This window comes from Hyperolius riggenbachi, chromosome 8, assembly GCF_040937935.1.
Source record: "Hyperolius riggenbachi isolate aHypRig1 chromosome 8, aHypRig1.pri, whole genome shotgun sequence".
NCBI lineage: Eukaryota > Metazoa > Chordata > Amphibia > Anura > Hyperoliidae > Hyperolius > Hyperolius riggenbachi.
This window is the reverse complement of record NC_090653.1, coordinates 196,336,371-196,358,025: the sequence shown is the minus strand read 5'-3', so window position 1 is coordinate 196,358,025 and position 21,655 is coordinate 196,336,371. Positions and strand designations below refer to the sequence as shown.

General features: G+C 42.6%; 1 protein-coding gene across 1 annotated transcript in view; it reads right to left on the bottom strand.

Moving 5' to 3' along the window:
• Positions 1 to 21,655, bottom strand: part of AIFM1 (apoptosis inducing factor mitochondria associated 1) — a 200,237-nt gene that overhangs the window by 52,420 nt on the left and 126,162 nt on the right. The window contains exons 10-12 of the mRNA XM_068248075.1: positions 7,327 to 7,403; positions 7,066 to 7,174; positions 6,846 to 6,953 (exon numbers count right to left, since the gene is read on the bottom strand). Of these exons, the coding sequence (XP_068104176.1) occupies positions 6,846 to 6,953; positions 7,066 to 7,174; positions 7,327 to 7,403 (294 nt within the window). The remainder of the gene's footprint in view (positions 1 to 6,845; positions 6,954 to 7,065; positions 7,175 to 7,326; positions 7,404 to 21,655) is intronic.

The window sequence follows — 21,655 nt, the reverse complement described above, 5'->3', positions numbered from 1 at the left end:
ATAAGCCTCTTGTGATGTAAGCTTTACCCATAGTGAAATAGTGTTAACAGATGCTTGAAGGCCTTTTTTTTGGGGGGGGGGGGGGGGAGGGGGGGGGTCGTCACAGTGTTTGGGGAGAATACATTCTGAACAGTATTTTATCCTCCATAATGGTCATTAGTGTCTCTTTAATCAAGAGGGTGTGCATTTTGCCTGCTCTACTTGCTGAAGTAACGCCAAGGAGGACGGTCGCTTTCATTGTAAGCCATTTGAGCAAGATACAGTCTAGGGATTCAACAGGACTTTTGGAGAGTATGTTCTGCACCAAGTCCCATGGAGGAAAAACCTTGGATTTTATAGGTGTTCTACTGCCTGCAAAAATGATCTAACCGCCAATTCTTTGGCTAGATGTACAACAAGGAATACAGAGAGAGCCTACACCTAGGCCTTCATGGTACTTGGTGAAAAAATGTTGTCCCAACCTGCCTGCAAGGTAGGGAATTGTTTTGGGCAGACATTGTAAATCTTTCTTTCTTTCCTAAGACTCTTTTCCAGAATTCAGATGACTGGTTTGCTGTTTGACAAATGGGTTGTAATAACGTTTCCTGAAAACTCCCATGTCCTGTAATAGTTGCCTAAGCTGTGAAACGTCACATCTCTAGGTTGGGATGATTTAGTCCTTGTTGGGATAGCAGGTCTTTCATGTGCAAAAGAGGCCATGGCCCAAATGCAATAATTTTTTTTCATCTGCTTTTACTCCTAGGTGAGATTTTCAAAATTGTCAATAAAATATATTTAAAACCACCAGCAAGCAAGAAAATGCTGAAAATAATTTTGATAATATATTTTCACCAACCTTTTGGTACTTTTTCAGTTGCAAAGTGCTGAAAAATTCTTTTAAATAGAAAATGAAAAAATATATCCTAGGAGAAAACTCAGGTGAAAAAGTGAATTGCATATGGCCCCATGGCTCCTTAATCATCATTACTATGGCCACAGGGAACCATTTAGCCACCATGATACAATGAGTATCAGCTTGCACCTCTCTTGTGATATATTTCTCACAACTTTTGCCATTAGATTGAAAGGCGGAAAGTATTAGATTAGTTCCTCTCCCCAAGGTCTAGTCTGTTTGAGGGTGAGGAAATGCAAAGTGGCATGAAGTCTTTGACTTTTGAATAGCCTGGAGAAGCAAATACGTTTTTATTTGGGCATACCTCATTTTTGAATTAGAAGGTTGAACACTTCTTGATTCAGTTGCCACTCTGCTTCTACTACTGGGACCCTGCTTGTGTGATCTGCCAGCCAATTGACGGATTTGTATGTGTGTGGCCGAGACAGAGGCGCAATTGTTTCCCAAGAAAACATTTCCAGTGCAAGTTACAACAGGTCCTGAACCTAAGTATCTCCCTGTTTGTTTAGGTATGGAACAGTCGCAATGTTGTCTGTGACATTGTAAAGGGTGCATCCTTTACCGTGGTTAGTTTCTTGAAGTTTGAGGATTTATGTTGCGATTCTACAGGACATTTTCCCTACACTTGAGTCCGAGCCCGTGGGCTCCCCAGCCCCAAGCACTGGCATCAATAGAGATTGTTATCCCTTCCTTTGACAGCAAGCTCCAACCGGTTTATATTCTCTTGATTCTGCCACCAAACTAGAAAATCTTCCAAACTTGTATTAAAAGTTCTTATCACATCCAATTTTGAGGTGTCTCCTATCCAATTTTTAAGAAACCACTTTTGTAGATTCATGGCATGAGCCTGAACCCAAGTAGCCACTGGGATGCAGGATGCCATTGTGCCCAACAGCCAGTGTTGGAGAGAAATGCTTCATTTTTGAGACGGGTTTGCTGCTTTTTGGATGACTTTTTCTAAGTTCTCCATGGATAAATGATATTTTCCTTCACTGAATCTATAAGATAGCCTAGGAAGATTACTTCCTGCAATGGCCTAAGGTTGGACATGTCTGAACTGAGTAGCCACCCTAGACTGTTTAAGAGTTCTATACAAACTTGAGATCATGTTCTAGTTCTTGCTTTGTTTGTGCAAACATAAGGAGATTGTCTTGGCATGGAATTGATGTAGAAAGGATGTTACCTCGGCAACCACTTTTGTATATATCCAAGAGACACTCCAGACTCAAAGGGTAGGGCATGAACCTGAAAGTGACAGGTGCCACTGCAAAACTTCAGAGCAAATCTTAAAGAACAACTGTTAGCCAACATATGCCCCTCCACAAAAAATACATATGTAAGTAGATAAATGCTTGCTCTACTTACATATCAGATGTATTGTACTGTCCATGTTTTGGCTTTCTTTTTATTTTCAATTGTTATTATTCTCCTGGCAGGGGCCATCTTGTGCTCTCCAGGTTAAAGAACCCCCCGCACTGACTGAGCACAGCAGGGAGGATAAAGACAGCAGGCACAGGCTCACCTACTAATGGATCCAAGCGCTAGCGTTCCCATCTGTTCTCTGCACTACCGCTGGCAGCAGTGCAGAGAGTATAGAAGGGAACTGCAGCGCCTGGAACCATTATTCCGGGAGTCAGTGTGCGCTGCCTTTATCCTTCCCCAATATTCAGCACGGGGAAGAGAGAGAATGCAGTGGGCGGCAGAGAGGGATGCTGACATGCCCCTGGAGGAGGAGGGCAGAGGACAGTGACAGGAGACAGCCTCTGGCCCACCTCCCTGCGCTCTAATAGCGGCTGCAACTTCAGAAGTGAAGGGGAGACCAGGCGGCCAATCGCAGCACAGAGAGGTGAGTGGCAGAGGCTTCAGCCAATCAGGCTGATACAGCATGCCATGTCACTTCTCTTTTGCGTCTGCATACCATCTTAGAGCCTGGGGGCATGGGGAGAGAAGGAACACAGTAAGATTGATTTTAAAGTTTGGATTTGCCTGGTTAGCACCCTCTTGACTATTGTAACAGACTGCACTAGAAAATTAATTTTGTATTTAATGCCTAACAGTTACTCTTTAAGTACTTTTGGTGGTCTGGATGCATGCGTACGTGCAGGTAAGCATCCTAAGGGTCCAGGGTGGTCATGAAGTAATGAGGGCAGATTAAGTTTCTGCCTAAGTATATACTTTCCATCTTAAATCAGCACAAACATTGGTTTACTAGCACTTCTAGAGGTGCTCATACCAGTGTGAGTTTGCAGCTAAATTGGCACAATACCTAAATAAGTGGGCCAGACCCGTAAAAACCCAAAATCACGAAGACCCACTTAAAATTTTGAAACAGAATTGAGTTTAATAGTTTTTTTTGGAGGCAAGTTCAATACTTACCTCTTATATTATATACTATCTGGGTGCCTCCAATGTAGACCAGGGGTATCAAACTTAATCCCATAAAGGGCCAAAATCTAGAACATAGACTAAGTTGTGGGCCAATTTGTTTATTAATATTTAACATTTATTGAACAGTCTCAAACTGACAATGTTTCAACCAGAAACACTGTCACGGATGTGCTCCTCTGAATGGGAAGGCAGTGTGCTGTCATCTACAGTAAAAGAAAACAGGGAATGGAGAGCTCCAACCTGGGTTGCTCACAGCAAACTGGAAGTTACATTTGTATTGTAGTATGCCCAAGCTTGCAAAAAGCTTTCAGAGATATGGACAGAGATAGCAATGAGAAGGTGCAACTGTAGACTTTAGATGGGAAGGGTGCACATGCGTAAAGGCAAAAAATTATGAGCGTCTTTATGTGTCAGTCATGGCCTGCCATCTCCATACGAAACGCCAAATGCTGGTACAAGTAATGAAGTGACAGACTATTTGTAACTTTCGGTTTCCTGTGAACATGTGTACTGCACAGGTTTGTGCTGTTCATTTCCTCCTTTCTTAAATTGCTCAAAATCATGTACTTTGTTTCAAAACTCAGCGTATAGTGGATTACCCAACAAGGAATAAGCTTCATCACAAAGCTCTCATGTTGGGTATGTATTTGCATCACAGAAGGGCAGCATGGTGGCGTAGTGGTAAGCTCTCTCGCCTTGCAGCGCTGAGTCCCTGGTTCGAATTCCAGCCAGGGCACTATCTGCAAAGAGTTTGTATGTTCTCTCCGTGTCTACGTGGGTTTCCTCCGGGCACTCCGGTTTCCTCCCACATTCCAAAAACATACAGATAAGTTAATTGGCTCCCTCTAAAAATTTACCCTAGACTACAGTACTTACACTACATAATATAGACATATGGCAATGGTAGGGATTAGATTGTGAGCTCCTTTGAGGGACAGTTAGTGACAAGATATATATATATATATATATATATATATATATATACTCTGTACAGCGCTGCGTAATATGTCGGCGCTATATAAATACTAAATAATAATAATAATTGTCCCTTATTGTCTGTTTTTACATTTCCACAGAATAGTGTAGGTTTCTAAAAAAACCAAAAAGACACAAGACAAGACACAGAACATTTAAATTGTGCTTTTCTCCTGGCGGACTCAAAGTGCCAGAGCTGCAGCCACTCGGGCATACTCAGCAGGCAGTGGCAGTGTTAAGGAGTCTTGTCCAAGGTCTCCTTAGTGAACAGTTGCTGGCTTACTAAACAAGAATAGCTGAGATTCAAACCCTGGTCTACTGATGCAGAGCCCTTAATCAGTGTATTATCCAGCCACTGCAAAAAGAAAGACAAATGACAAACATTCCTTCTCTTGAGTATACTGAATTTACTCCATTCATCTATGTGGTCCCTCCTCCTACTGCTCTCTTACACCTAGATTGTTGATAGGTTTCCTGACTAGGTTTCTAATCTCTTATAATAGAGTAGGTCTCTCTGTTTTCATCAGCCACTTCCTTAACGAACAACTATTAAAGTTAACTAAAATTCTAAATGCCACATACTTTTCCAGTAATAACTAGTAAATAGCAATACAAAGGCTTTTTTCCCATCTTTTCATTTTTTTATGTGAAGAAAATATGACATTTACAGAGAACAGTTTTCACTGTGGGCATTAGTATGGAGGACTGTGTCTGGCACATTCAGCACACAGAAACAGTCCTCACTGACTGCAATTTTGTGATAGAAATATGTTCAGAATGATAAAAAGCCAAAATATAGCATCAAAAATAGTATGGAAATAACTCATCAGCTGCTCCTTTGTCTCTGCCTCACGCAGTCTAAACTAAACAGGGTTTACAACCAAGAAGAGCTCATTCTGAATGGGGGGGAGGTGTAAGCATCCAAGTACAGGAACAAAGTACAGGTCGTTCTTTTCAGATCCTTTTTCTGTAGCTGAAAAAACTCTCAGCTGTTGTCATATGATCTATGAGAAAGCAGTGTGTGTGGACAGGGCAGAAACAAACAGTAAATCATTCCCCTGCGAATAGTGACAGAAAAATGTGTTTTTGTTACAAAAAGCTGATACACAAGGTTTTTTCACACAGGCTGTGATCAGAGACTTCTAAAAAAAACAAAAAAAAAACACTTTCTATTGTTACTGTCTAAAAGCTCTATATGTATGTGGGGTTTACAGAAATACAGTTTCTTTGATAGAGAAACCAAGATCAGCAGCACCACTCTTGAAGAAATAGCCCTTTATTAATACACGTAATAAAAATCACATCAGTAAGGATGGGCTTAGACGCAGCGTCTAAGCCCATCCTTCCTGACGTGATTTTTATTACGTGTATTAATAAAGGGCTATTTCTTCAAGAGTGGTGCTTCTGATCTTGGTTTCTTGGATTGGTGACCCATGGGCATCAGGGTCATATCAGCTCTAGCATACTCCTATCTCCATCAGAGTGCTTGGTCTAACACTGTGTGAGTTTCTTTGATAGTTCATTTTTAAAGAAGAGGCACATCCTATTTATCCACTCTTGAATCTGAAATGTTCTGGCCTTCTACAAAAGGTTAGTTATCATATGGTGAGGTGGGACATGGGCCTTGAGTTTGACACCCGTACTGTTGATCAAAGTTTTGTACTTTACAGTTGGTTTCCACCCTCTATTGTTCACCCTCAAGCTCAACTGGGTGTGTAATTCAATTTGATACTACTCACATTCGAAGGTGACCCAATTGCAACAAAATTTTGCATATCTATCTATCTATCTATCTATCTAATAATAGCCAAGTGTCCCTGTGTCATTCTGTCCCTGTGTCCGTGTGTTGCGCTACTTTGCATGTGCAGGACGGACAGCCGATATAGCCTTAAGAAAAATTCATTTTCAAAATGGAGCTTTATTATTTTTTTCCCAAAACAAAAGGCAAACAGACAACCCATTTTTTTTAACTGCATGTACATTTCTAATGGAAGACTATATATACAGTACAAGCGGTCACAGTGGAGAACTCTTTTCTATTAGACTACTTTTACACAGAGGCGTTATGTCGGTTACCCTATAAAGACACTACTGAAACGCAACGGACAACTCAACTCAAGCCGTAAAGCATACAGCGCATGAACAGTAGCTCTTCACTGTACCTGTAAACATGCACATTGTCCAGTACCGCACAACATGCTTTGCATTATTCCAAAAGACTTCACATCACCGCTAATGTGCCAATATGAATATCCCATTACAATACAATTTCTATACAAGTGGTAATTTTCTCTACCCTTGAATACCCAAGCAGTTCTGGGTAACCCAACACCACTAGCAAAGTATAGGGGTCCAAAAGAGACCGAAAAGCCCTCTTACTAAAAAAGCAATGCTTAGTGTGGTTTGCATTAAAACATAAGGTATTTGCAATAATTCAGATCAATTCAAATCTGAATTATCACAAATACCTTCTGTTTTAAGAAGGCAAACCACACTAAGCACTTCTCTACCCTTCACACTTTCAGACAACTGTAACTCAAGAACAAGAACTTTAAAAAAAATCGATTCACTGTCATTTATCAAGGTTTACCTCTTTTCACTTTCTCTGTTGTCCAATTACTTAAATATTCTGGAAGAATCTTCCCCATATTACCACTCTCAGGAAACATCTGGATCACTTCCAGGCCAGTCTGCTGACCTGTGGAATATATGTTAATTTGATAACCACCGCAGAATATTCTTCATACGTTTTCAACGCGATACAATTTTACACTGATACATTTCGTTTTTCATGTTAAACATGTTCTTACCTCTACGCCCCAAAGCACAAGCAAGCTCACTGCCTAAAAATCCTCCTCCAATAATTGTAATGGAGTGAACATTTGAAGAAAGACGTTCCAAAGCACGGAAATCAGACACCTACAGGAAAAAAAAATCTTAAGTATATATATATATATATATATATATATATATATATATATATATATATATATATATATATATATATATATATATATATATATATATATCTCAATACATTGCATTTCCAACACTGGGGTTCAGAAATTTACCTTCCGAAAAAGTGTTGTTCTTTGTTTTACCTCCTCACTAGCTCGTTCTATGGCTGGGAGATTACGAGGATTTCCTCCTAATAAAGAAAATAAAATCAATAAATCACACGCACACACACGTATATATATATATATATATATATATATATATATATATATATATCTCAATGGTATGTAAATCTTACATGCACTATATTTTGCCAAAAGTAGTGGAATCATTAATTTCAGGTGTTTCAATAATCACTTTCATGACCATTGGTATATAAATAAAAATTAAGCATGTAGGCATGCAGACTAGATCTATAAACATTTGTGACAGAATGGGTTGCTCTTAGGAGCTCAGTGAATTCCAGTGTGGTACCGTGATTGGATACCACCTGTGCAATATGTCCATTCATAAAACCAAATATTGCATGGTCAAATGTCAGTGGTATCATGACAAAGTGAACAAAATTTCAAACAGTAGTGGTAGGGTTTACATGTGGAAATGTTTTAGCAAAGTTAAAAAATATATAGGGGTTGATTCACTAAACAGCGCTAGTGAATAACGCTATGGCGCTACATGAATTACGCGTGTTATTGTGCACATAAACATTTGTGCGTGCTAAAACTACACAGTACGCTGTAAAACCACACTGTGCAGTATAACTATGCAAAGCACGGTGGGGATACACAGCGCGCATTACAAATGCATAGCTTGTGGTGGGAACAAGCTTTAAAGGGAACCTAAACTGAGAAGGATATGGATTTTTCCTTAAAAAAAATACTGGTTGCTTGACTCTCCTTCTGATCCTGTGTCTCTAATACCTTTAGCCACAGCCCCTCAACAAGAATGCAGATCAGGTGCTCTGACTGAAGTCAGACTGGATTAACTGCATGCTTGTTTCAGGTCTGTAATTCAGCCACTACTGCAGCCAAAGATTAACAGGACTGCCAGGCAACTGGTATTGTTTAAAAGGAAACATCTATATCCCTCTCAGTTTAGGTTCCCTTTAACTGTGCAGCGTGCTACAACTAGATAGCGCGTAGAGGTTTACGTGCGTAATAATGGAATGATGCATTTCAATTAAGTGACACTCCTTAACATTGGTCATCTGTTTTAGGCCTATAAAAGCTTTGCTCATCAGCACCTGATTCAGAATACTTTGAGACTGGGCAAGTAAGTGTTATTTGTTTATATGCTACAAAATGAAGAAAGAGAGTTGGCTCTTGGGTGCATGAAAAAATTAGAAAACCCTTTATTAGCTAGAAACACTTGTAAACAACATTAATAACATCATATGAAAAATATTTTAAAAACATTCCCAATGTGGCCACCCCCCAGGGCCCACCCCCAGGATAATTGATGAGGCTGCAGTCCTCAAACAAACTCACTGAACTCTCGCCAAACAATTGCTTCCAATGGCAACAGTTCAAATAACTGGTATATATAGGCTTGCAAGAAATCTTCAATGTCCCCCAATTGCAGGGATATATGGTATAAAGAACTCTTGATGCAAAGCAGAAAGTGAAGCAAAGCAGCAGCAACCAAATGCATTCATAGGTTAAGCAGCAATTGATGATTTGATAGTATATGAGCTCAAGCTTGCAATGTCTTCAGTATCCCCAAATCGCAGGGACACGTTGTATAGAAAGCTCTTGATACAAGGCAGTAGCAAAATGAAGCAGAGGCAAGCAGGTACACCCAATGGTGTGAAGAAACTTTTGATGCCAAGCAATCAGTGACGTGAAGCAATGACAGGAAGGTGCATGCATTAGTTGAGCAGCAATGGATGGTTTAATGGCATGTGGGTTTAAACTTCCATAGTCTTAAATGTCCCCAAATCGCAGAGACACATGATATAAAGAGCTCTTGACACAAAGTGATGGTAGAATAAAACAGAAGCAAGCAGGTGCACCAATGAGCTATTGCTGAGCAGTCCATGCACAGGACAGTCCATAGTTACCATCCCATTGTGGGGTGCTGAGAACCAGAAGCAAGTTCAGAGTCCTGAAGTCCTGGGGTGATGCCCGGGGGAGTGGAGTGCTGTCAGATGCCTGACATGTTTCGCCGCCTCTCGCGGCTTTTTCAAAGGCTGACAGCAGCGAGTACAGTCCACACGCCATAATGGCGAATATATCGAGGCTGCCCGCGCTCCGGGCACGCCCCCCGCCGCCTGCATCACCATCCCCATGCGCAGAGGCGCAAAGGACGTAACAGTAGGCGGAGCGCCACAGGCCGCGCCCACACACATCCAGCACAGGCGTCAGCGAGGCAGCTGCCGGAACGCAAGTGCGCTCCAAGCAGACACGTCACCAACGACAGCGGCGGGGAGGGCCGAGAGGCGACGGAGGGAGGAGACCGGAGCACAGAGGCAGCCAAAGGATCCCACGAAATCATCAACAACATCACCACATGCAACCCCACATGTCTTCCAAAAAATCTCGTGGGGCACAACAATAGCACAATATACAAAAATAATAAACAAAACCCACATGCATATTTGACTTGATCATGGTCACTGGGCGCTACTAGGGACCACATTAACCAGATGTAAAAGGAAAAGGGACAAAGGGGAAAGGGGAGGAGAAGGGAAGTGGAAAGGTTGGGTATGGGGAAATCAAGGAAGGGGTTGAAAAGGGAATAACAGCTGGAATGTGGTAGTCCCCCGCGACCAAATCGAATGACCATAGAAAGGACCAAAACAAAAAATGCACAAGTATAAAGAAAAATGATAAGTAAATTTGGAACTCAAAGTCAGGATCGAGATCCGGGAGATAATCAAAATATGCATAAGAAGGCTGGGCACCAAATATTAGGTGTCCAGTGATAATAGGTCAATTATGTGTCACAGGGGTGGAAAGATCACACAGACAGAGCAGGGGCAAGCAAATTACGCGCACAGAGAGAGGGGGGAAGAAAAAGGAACACCAGAAGTCAAACCCCCCCAGGGGCAATCTAGCTAGGTAGAAAAACCCGATAGTTAATACTATCATTCAGACCCTTAGGTTCTGTTGCCTTTAAGTTGAAGATCCATCTGGATTCCAACTGCAATAGCTTTCTATCCATATCTCCACCCCTGGGGTGTACGTGAATTCTATCTAGACCCACAAATTTGATGAAACTGGCATCTCCCCTATGTTCAAAATGTACATGTCTGGAGATAGGGGATTTAAAGTTGCAAGTAGTGATGTCGCCAACATGGTCCTTAATTCTCTCCTTAAAGGCTCTTGTCGTTTTGCCAATGTAGAAACATCCACACTTGCAATATAGGAGGTATATAACACCAATTGTGTTGCAATTCACAAAATGTTGCAACCACCATTCACGACCATTGGGCAGCATCACTGTTTTGCCAACTAAGAGGTAGCGACAATATACGCATCCTCCACATGTGTAGGTCCCTGTTGTCAAACAATGTCTACTCGGTCCACTCGGTACACAAAAAGACCAAAGAAGTCAATAATAATGAAAATACAACACGCCTGATCACTCGATTCAATGATCAGAGGAATGAAGTGGAGGGAATCCTCCGTCGGCACTGGCACATCCTGGCATCGGATAGGAATCTCAGGGAGTTCATATCTCCCGTTCCAAGAGTTACCTACAGACGAGGCCATACTCAGAGACAAGCTCACCTCGAGCCACTTCTGGGGAAGTAGTGGACCGAGTAGACATTGTTTGACAACAGGGACCTACACATGTGGAGGATGCGTATATTGTCGCTACCTCTTAGTTGGCAAAACAGTGATGCTGCTCAATGGTCGTGAATGGTGGTTGCAACATTTTGTGAATTGCAACACAATTGGTGCTATATACCTCCTATATTGCAAGTGTGGATGTTTCTACATTGGCAAAACGACAAGAGCCTTTAACCTCCTTGGCGGTATGAAAAATACCGCCAGGAGGGAGCGCAGCAGTTTTTTAAAAAAACATTTTTTTTTTAATCATGTAGCGAGCCGAGGGCTCGCTACATGATAGCCGCTGCTGAGCGGCATCCCCCCGCCCGCTTCGATCGCCTTCGGCGATCTCCGATCAGGAAATCCCGTTCATAGAACGGGATTTCCTGGAGGGCTTCCCCCGTCGCCATGGCGACGGGGCGGGATGACGTCACCGACGTCGGGACGTCATTGGGAGTCCCGGGCCACCCCTCGGCGCTGCCTGGCACTGATTGGCCAGGCAGCGCTGGGGTCTGGGGGGGGGGCCGCGCCGCAGCAGATAGCGGCGATCGGGCAGGGGCCGGCTGGCGATCAGAGTGCTGGCGCAGCTAGCAAAGTGCTAGCTGCGTCCAGCAAAAAAAAAATTATGAAAATCGGCCCAGCAGGGCCTGAGCGGCACCCTCCGGCGGCTTACCCCGTGTCACACACGGGGTTACCGCCAAGGAGGTTAAGGAGAGAATTAAGGACCATGTTGGCGACATCACTACTTGCAACTTTAAATCCCCTATCTCCAGACATGTACATTTTGAACATAGGGGAGATGCCAGTTTCATCAAATTTGTGGGTCTAGATAGAATTCACGTACACCCCAGGGGTGGAGATATGGATAGAAAGCTATTGCAGTTGGAATCCAGATGGATCTTCAACTTAAAGGCAACAGAACCTAAGGGTCTGAATGATAGTATTAACTATCGGGTTTTTCTACCTAGCTAGATTGCCCCTGGGGGGGTTTGACTTCTGGTGTTCCTTTTTCTTCCCCCCTCTCTCTGTGCGCGTAATTTGCTTGCCCCTGCTCTGTCTGTGTGATCTTTCCACCCCTGTGACACATAATTGACCTATTATCACTGGACACCTAATATTTGGTGCCCAGCCTTCTTATGCATATTTTGATTATCTCCCGGATCTCGATCCTGACTTTGAGTTCCAAATTTACTTATCATTTTTCTTTATACTTGTGCATTTTTTGTTTTGGTCCTTTCTATTGTCATTCGATTTGGTCGCGGGGGACTACCACATTCCAGCTGTTATTCCCTTTTCAACCCCTTCCTTGATTTCCCCATACCCAACCTTTCCACTTCCCTTCTCCTCCCCTTTCCCCTTTGTCCCTTTTCCTTTTACATCTGGTTAATGTGGTCCCTAGTAGCGCCCAGTGACCATGATCAAGTCAAATATGCATGTGGGTTTTGTTTATTATTTTTGTATATTGTGCTATTGTTGTGCCCCACGAGATTTTTTGGAAGACATGTGGGGTTGCATGTGGTGATGTTGTTGATGATTTCGTGGGATCCTTTGGCTGCCTCTGTGCTCCGGTCTCCTCCCTCCGTCGCCTCTCGGCCCTCCCCGCCGCTGTCGTTGGTGACGTGTCTGCTTGGAGCGCACTTGCGTTCCGGCAGCTGCCTCGCTGACGCCTGTGCTGGATGTGTGTGGGCGCGGCCTGTGGCGCTCCGCCTACTGTTACGTCCTTTGCGCCTCTGCGCATGGGGATGGTGATGCAGGCGGCGTGCCCGGAGCGCGGGCAGCCTCGATATATTCGCCATTATGGCGTGTGGACTGTACTCGCTGCTGTCAGCCTTTGAAAAAGCAGCGAGAGGCGGCGAAACATGTCAGGCATCTGACAGCACTCCACTCCCCCGGGCATCACCCCAGGACTTGAGGACTCTCTGAACTTGCTTCTGGTTCTCAGCACCCCACAATGGGATGGTAACTATGGACTGTCCTGTGCATGGACTGCTCAGCAATAGCTCATTGGTGCACCTGCTTGCTTCTGTTTTATTCTACCATCACTTTGTGTCAAGAGCTCTTTATATCATGTGTCTCTGCGATTTGGGGACATTTAAGACTATGCAAGTTTAAACCCACATGCCATTAAACCATCCATTGCTGCTCAACTAATGCATGCACCTTCCTGTCATTGCTTCACGTCACTGATTGCTTGGCATCAAAAGTTTCTTCACACCATTGGGTGTACCTGCTTGCCTCTGCTTCATTTTGCTACTGCCTTATATCAAGAGCTTTCTATACAACGTGTCCCTGCGATTTGGGGATACTGAAGACGTTGCAAGCTTGAGCTCATATACCATCAAATCATCAATTGCTGCTTAACCTATGAATGCATTTGGTTGCTGCTGCTTTGCTTCACTTTCTGCTTTGCATCAAGAGTTCTTTATACCATATATCCCTGCGATTGGGGGACATTGAAGATTTCTTGCAAGCCTATATATACCAGTTATTTGAACTGTTGCCATTGGAAGCAATTGTTTGGCGAGAGTTCAGTGTTTGTTTGAGGACTGCAGCCTCATCAATTATCCTGGGGGTGGGCCCTGGGGGGTGGCCACATTGGGAATGTTTTTAAAATATTTTTCATATGATGTTATTAATGTTGTTTACAAGTGTTTCTAGCTAATAAAAGGGTTTTGTAATTTTTTCATGCACCCAAGAGCCAACTCTCTTTCTTCATTTTGTAGCATATCTATTCTGTTGGCAAGTTGCATGAGAATTGAGATTATGAATTTGGAAATTAATATTTATTGTTTTTGAGGTTTCGTTCAAACCCAGTTTTCCCATATTTGAGCCATTTAGATACATTATTTGTTTATATGTGTCTCTTACATTCTGCAGCTGTTTTTGCCCTAAGCGTATTTTTTCATTGTTTGTTAATTAGTAATTAAATTGTGTTGCTCATATGTACAATGCCAAGCAACCATAACTTTTATTGATTGTATATCACTGTATGCAATGAAACATGGATGGATACTGTGTAGTGTGACTTGTGTTGTGTGCTGTGTAATGTGTGTGTTATGAATGCATACTGTGAACTTTGTGTCACAGGCTGCATTTGGCTTGTTCTGAGGCTGTGCCTCAGTGGCTGGCCTCTATTATGTGGGCTACGTCTCTGCTCCTGCTCCATTGCAACCAAAGCAAAAGAACCATGGAAAAACATCAGAATATATACAAACACGGAATAATTACATTAGAAAGACTGGAATTTAATTACACAATCCGTGTAATGAATTACCAGTGCACAATCAATGCATTACACGCACACTGACCTAATCCTTAACAAACGCTCTTTATAGTGTCACTACCGACCTCTAAATAACTTGCGCTCTATCGTAACTGAAATTAGCGCGCACCTTGCGTGTAGCGTTACGCTGTACGCACGTTATAAAATAGCGATGTTTAGTGAATAAACCCCATAATATCTATACAGGTAAAACTCAAAAAATTAGAATACTGTGCAAGAGTTCATTTATTTCAGTAATTCAACTTAAAAGGTGAAACTAATAAATGAAATAGGAACCCTGTGGAGATGTTTTGGATTAAATAGATAATTAGAGTCTGACCCTTGGAGCCTAGAATATTGAACATTTTGACAATAATCTAATGGTCTGAGATTTTGATCTCATAACCTGTAAGCCATAATCATATATATATATCAGTGGCATGCAAAAGTTTGGGCAACCTTGGTAATTTTCATGCTTTTCCTGTATAATACGTTGGTTGTTACGATAAAAAATGTCAAGTTAAATGTATCATAGATATTTGTGAAGTGAAATTAAGTTTATTGGATTTACAGAAAGCACGCAATAATTGTTTAAATAAAATTAGGCTTGTATAAATGTGGGCACTGTTGTCATTTTATTGATTCCAAAACCTTTAGAACTCATTATTGGAACTCATATTGGCTTGGTAAGCTCAGGGACCCCTGACCTACATACACAGGTGAATCCAATTATGAGAAAGAGTATTTAAGGAAGTCAATGGCAAGTTTCTCTCCTCTTAAGTTTCTCTGAAGAGTAGCAACATGGGGGTCTCAAAACAACTCTCAAATGTCCTGAAGATAAAGATTGTTCACCATCATGGTTTAGGGCAGTGGTTCCCAACCTTTTATGAGGTATCGCCCCCTTAGGGGGAGACGACTCACCCCTGTCGCCCCCCTTCTCTTAGTACGGTATACCCTTACAGGAAACACTGCAGAAAAGAGGAAACACTGCACATACAGGAAACACTGCAGAAAAGAGGCATAGAGAGAAAGCCATACACATAGCAGAAAAATACATCTCATCAGTGACATCTAGTGTCCTGAATATAAACTGCAGTCAGTTCATAAATAGACTAAGCTGCAGCTATGTTGAATCTCCAACACGGTCTTCCGTACTTCAAAACTAACGAACGAATACTAAACAGATACGCACAATGTAATCGCAATGTAGTCACTGGCGTAGCCTACTAAAGACATAGAAGACGTATGACAAACTGGGGTGAGTGTTGTGATTGACACAAAGACTAGATGTGTACGCCAGGTGGTGGTGCCAGTGGAGGGGGTAGCGCTGTGACCTTGCCAGCTAAAAATAGCCAGTGACTCAACTACTTCGCGCCAATTCCCTTACCGGCGCGTGACCAACGAGCCCTGAGGAATTACGCAACTCTATCATGCACACTTGCATATTTTATACAGATCATATTTTTTGCCCATAATTTTCTTAAAAACGAGTGACACTGCGACACTTAAGATTCTACTCTACAGAAGAGTTAGTTTATTTTTTCTGCCTTTTCATACTGATCGCCCCCCTGTCGCCCCCCACAAATTTATCGGCCCCCTTAGAACCCAAATCGCCCACCGGGGGTGATCGCCCCCAGGTTGGGAACCACTGGTTTAAGGAAAGGATACAGAAACCTGTTCCAGAGATTTCAGCTGTCTGTTTCCACAGTTAGGAACATACTGAGGAAATGGAAGACCACAGGCTCAGTTCAAGCTAAGGCTTGAAGTGGCAGACCAAGAAAAATCTTGGATAAACAGAAGCGACAAATGGTGAGAACAGTCAGAGTCAACCCACAGACCAGCACCAAAGACCTACAACATCATCTTGCTGCAGATGCAGTCACTGTGCATCGTTCAACCAATTCTGTGCACTTTACACAAGGAGATGCTGTATGCGAGTGATGCAGAGGAAGCCTTTTCTCCACCCACAGCACAAACAGAGCGGCTTAAAGAGACACTGAAGCTAGAATAATTTTCGCTTCAGAGCTCATAGTTAGCAGGGGCTAAAACGCCACTATCCCGCGGCTAAACGGGGGTCCCTTCACCCCCCAACCCCCCCCTCGTTGCAGGAAGTGGGAATCTTGTCAAAGTGTAGGTACGCATGGATTCCACTCAGTATCAGCAGATTCTGGAGACCAATGTCTAGGAATCAATGACAAAGCTGAAGCTGCCCCAGGGCTGGATCTTTCAACAAGACAATGACCCTAAACACTGCTCAAAATCCACTAAGGAAGGGGAGGGTTGGCAGTTTCCGACCCACATCTGTACTATTTCGCAATAATGGTAAGAATAATTGATTGGCATAGACATGCCCAAATCAAAGCATGGGTAGATATTGAAAAGAATCTTTTTGAGGCTCCTTTTAAAAAAACATAACTGTATCGCTGCCTTATTTACACAAAAGTGCTCACCCTGCAAGCATATTGCCTAACCATACGAAAATTAAAATTTTCTATGGGCTAAAGACCCCCTCTCTCTCTCTCTCTCCCGCTCCCTCCCCTCTGATGCAAATTCTGGGGAATCCTAGATTTGAACAGACCTGTACTAGAGGAGATTTTGGAAGCTGGAGACAGTGCTCAGAACTTAACGCTGAGACTCTGCTACTACAGGGGGAATGGAGATCATTGGAGGAGATTAGAGCAGTGTTGGGGGAGCCTAGTCTGGATTGGTGGAGCCTTATGCGGTTCTGCCACTTTGCTTTGTCTCAGGGAAAGAAGTCAGGTTATTCTAGAGATCTCACGAAATTTGAGGCCTTATGTGGCGTAGAGGGGTGCATAAAGAGTGTTGTCCCTTATATACAAAATGTGTAGCAATTTAGAGGATTTGAGGAACAAATGGCAGTAGGACCTACAGTTAAGTTTTATGGAAGAACAATGGAACAAAATTATTAGCCTCTCTTACGTCCTGTAAAAGAGGCTAATAATTTTGTTCTCAACAAGGATAAAAGGATCAGGTTTTAAGATCCTAACTAACTAGGTGGCATCGGACACCAGAGAGACTCGGTAAGATGTTCCCAGGTGTGGACAATAGGTGCTGGAGATGCCAAAGGGAAGTGGATACCTATCTACATATGTTCTGGAATTGCCCTAAAGTCCAGATATTTTGAAAGGCTGTACACATATATATATAAGATAACAGGCGTAAACTGGGAGGCTAGCCCTGCCCTCTTCCTATTACATCATAAAGAATGGGGGGGATGAAAAAAAAATACAGAAATTCCCTGTGTTGTCATATGATAAATGCCGAAAGAGTTCTAATTGGTAGGAATTGGAAGTCGCCCATGTCAGAGTGGTTCAAGGAAATTGGACACACAACGAATGGAGGGTCTGATTGCGTCAACACACAGGGTTTAACCACTTGACACCTGAGGCATTTTTCCTCTTGTGGACCAGAGCAATTTTCACCTGTCAGCGCTCCTCCCTTTCTTTTACCAATAACTTAATCACTACTAATCACAGCGTAATGATCTATATCTTGTTTTTCTTGCCACCAATTAGGCTTTCTTTGGGTGTACAGTATGCCAAGAATTATTTTATCCTAAATGCATTTTAACATGAATAATAAGAAAAAAAAATTATAAAATGCATTATTTTTCCGTTTTTGACCATTATAGTGTTAAAATAAAACATTCTACTGTGGATAAAAGCCACACATTTTATGTGCCCTTTTGTCCCGGTTATTGCAACGTTCAAAAAATTTCCCTAGTACAATGTATGGCGCCAATATTTCATTTGGAAATAAAAGGTGCATTTTTTCAATTTTGCGTCCATCACTAATTACAAGCCCATAAATTAAAAATTAATAGTAATATACTGCCTTGACATAAATTTTTAAAAAGTTCAGTCCCTAAGGTAACTATTTATATATTTTTTTTTTTGATGAAATTTTTTTTCCCCCTTTTATAAATAAAAAAAAAAGTTTGGGTATTATGGGAGGGTGTGGGAGGGAAATAGTTAATTATATCAGTCAGTGTGGGGATTTTTATTAAATAAAATGCAATTTTGGTGCAATATACTATTTGGCCACAAGATGTCCTCAGTCGTCATTTCCGATTCACGTACGTAAGCACGTGAATCGGAAGTAATCCGTGGCTGTGTAACACAGGAAGATACAATGAATGGCGGCGTCTCGTAGACGCTGGTATTCATTGAATCGGGGACTTAGATTTATGAATGGGACCTGCGGTCCCATTCATTAACTTCCCCTCTAAGCGGCGGTAACGGCGGTGCGCGCGCACGCGCGAACGGGAGCGAGCGGCGGCTGCATGCCGCTGCAGACTTGTTTTCACGGCCCTGCTGCATCCTGTCTTTTTTAAAGGGCCGTGAATATACTGCACGGCATGCAGCAAGTAGTTAAGTCCACCGATGAATATAAAAAGACAGTGAGTTAATATAGTTGTGCTATGGCCTCTTGGGGGGGGAGGGGGGGGGGGTTATTCTGTTTTTGACTACTGGGACTCGCTGCTGAGGATGTCGGAAGGAGGACTCAAGACAGGGAGGTTGGGGGACATGGGGATCGCTCCCAGTGATCTGGGGTGAATGAGAATGTGTGGGTAGGCTGTATGGGTATGAAAGTAAGATATGATATCCTTAGCATTTGCAGGGGATAAGGGGTTCTACAAGTGGACATTTGGGAACACTGTTGGACTTGGTGATGAGGAGCTGTTGAGGTTGTAAGTATCTTATCTCGTAAATTCACGCAGAGGCTCTCTTTTCCTCGTTTTGTCAGACCTCAGGAGTGAAAATAAAAATGCTGTAATTTTTCTTATATGCTTAAAATACTTTTTTCTTTATCTGGAAGCCTGGAATGGAAAGAGAAGCTTCTCTACATTCCCATGTGGAAAAGATTAAGAACTTTGTCCCCGTTTATACAATTTTTCTTTTTGTATGTGAAAGTTTTGTATTATGAGATGCATATTAATTTTTTTCTATAAATAAAGGAATTTATAAAAAAAAAAAAAAACACAAACTAAGGCATTCATGCAGAGGAACAAGTACAACATTCTGGAATGGCCATCTCAGCCCCCAGACCTGAATATAATTGAAAATCTGTGGTATGAGTTAAAGAGAGCTGTCCATGCTCAGAAGCCATCAAACCTGAATGAACTAGAGATGTTTTGTCAAGAGGAATGGTCCAAAATACCTTCAACCAGAATCCAGACTCTTAATGGAATATATAGTAAGCATTTAGAGGCTGTATTTTCTGCAAAAGGAGGATCTAGTAAATATTGATTTCATTTCTTTTTGTGGTGCCCAAATGTATGCACTTGCCTAATGTTGTTTAAACAATTATTGCACACTTTCTGTAAATCCAATAAAATTCCTTTCACTTTTCAAATACCACTGTGTGTCTCCTATATGATATATTTAACTGACATTTTTGTATCTTAACAACTAACGATTTATACAGGAAAATCCTAAAAATGAACAAGGTTGCCCAAAATTTCGTATCCCACTGTATATGTATGTATGTATGTGTAATAGAACGCGGAAAAGACGCCGCATGTACTGCCGGCAAGGCGGCTGATTCCGCGTCCAGCGCGGCGGTTTGTCCGCGGCAGCATGCGTCTGGTGTGGCTGGGTCTGTTAGTTCACACAGGTTGAGGAATTCGCGCGCTGAGAGGCAGAACCTTTATGACAAACAAGGAGGGATCAGCTGACCAGGTTGGTCAGCTGACCTCAAAGCAAGTGGCTATTGGTTGATCGCTGATGGGTGGCGCCTGAGAGCGCTGCTCTATATATAGTCACTGCTGGCCAGTCTCAGGTTGTCTGCCGTTGCGAACACTTATGTGGAAGCACTCAGACCTTAGTCAGATCCTACAGTGTGTTAGAACCAGTAGGACCTGGGAATTCACACTGAGCCAGATTACCTGTGTATTATTGTGTTATACTTCAGACTAGTTCCAGGACGTCGAGACCACGGACCTCACACCCAAGATTAGGGACTCTGTGTTATCATTCTGTTATACTTCAGACTAGTTCCAGGGTGTTGAGACCACGGACCTCACACCCAAGATTAGGAACTCAGTGTTATTATTCTGTTATACTCCAGACTAGTTCCAGGGTGTAGAGACCACGGACCTCACACCCAAGACTAGGCATTGTTGATATCTGTTATGACCTATTGCATTCCTGACTATCCCTCTGCTTTCTGATTCGGTACCTACGTATATCTGATTACCTGTTGCCAAACCCTGCCTGCCTTGGATACCGAATCAGTCTTCCGCATTTGTACTTTATCTGTGTGTTGCCGACCTGGCTTGCCCGACCTCAAGAGCTATCTCTCCCCTTAAGAGATAGTCTCCAGACCTGCTAGTGACATCCACCTTTCAGGTGTCACTCACTCACAGGTCCTTCCTACCTTCACCCTGGGACTCCACCCCTTTGGAGGTCTCAGGCTTCTGGAAGGTTTTTGTACTTCCTAAAAGGCGGTATCGCCCGTACTGCCAAAGACCACCTGCTCCTCGGGTGGTCTTGCTCAAAGTCATTACTGTTGCACCAAACACTCACACTATAAAGGTGTCCAGAGGTTAGTTATACTTGGATTATCGGTGATTCTGCAGATCATCAATAATCAGGTATAATCTGTATTCTTGGTGATACTGCAGATCACCAATAATCAGATTCTCTCTGTGTGCTGACACCGATTGTGTATGTGTGTATGTATGTATGTATGTATGTATGTATGTATGTATGTATGTATCCAAAAGTTTGGACACACCTTCTCATTCAAAGAGTTTTCTTTATTTTCATGACTATGAACATTGCAGATTCACACTGAAGGCATCCAAACTATGAATTAACACATGTGTAAGTATAGTACATAACCAAAAAGTGTGAAGTAACTGAAAATATGTCATATTCAAGTTCTTCAAAGTAGCCACCTTTTGCTTTGATTACTGCTTTGCACACTCTTGACATTCTCTTGATGAGCTTCAAGAGGTAGTCACCTGAAATGGTCTTCCAACAGTCTTGAAGGAGTTCCCAGAGATGCTTAGCACTTGTTGGCCCTTTTGCCTTCACTCTGCGGTCCAGCTCACCCCAAACCATCTCGATTGGGTTCAGGTCAGGTGACTGTGGAGGCCGGGTCATCTGGTGCAGCACCCCATCACTCTCCCTCCTGGTCAAAGAGCCCTAACACAGCCTGGAGGTGTGTTTGGGGTCATTGTCCTGTTGAAAAATAAATGATGGCTTAACTAAACGCAAACTGGATGGAATAGCATGCCGCTGCAAGATGCTGTGGTAGCCATGCTGGTTCAGTATGCCTTCAATTTTGAATAAATACTCAATAGTGTCACCAGCAAAGCACCCCCACACCATCACACCTCCTCCTCCTCCATGCTTCACAGTGGGAACCAGGAATGTAAAG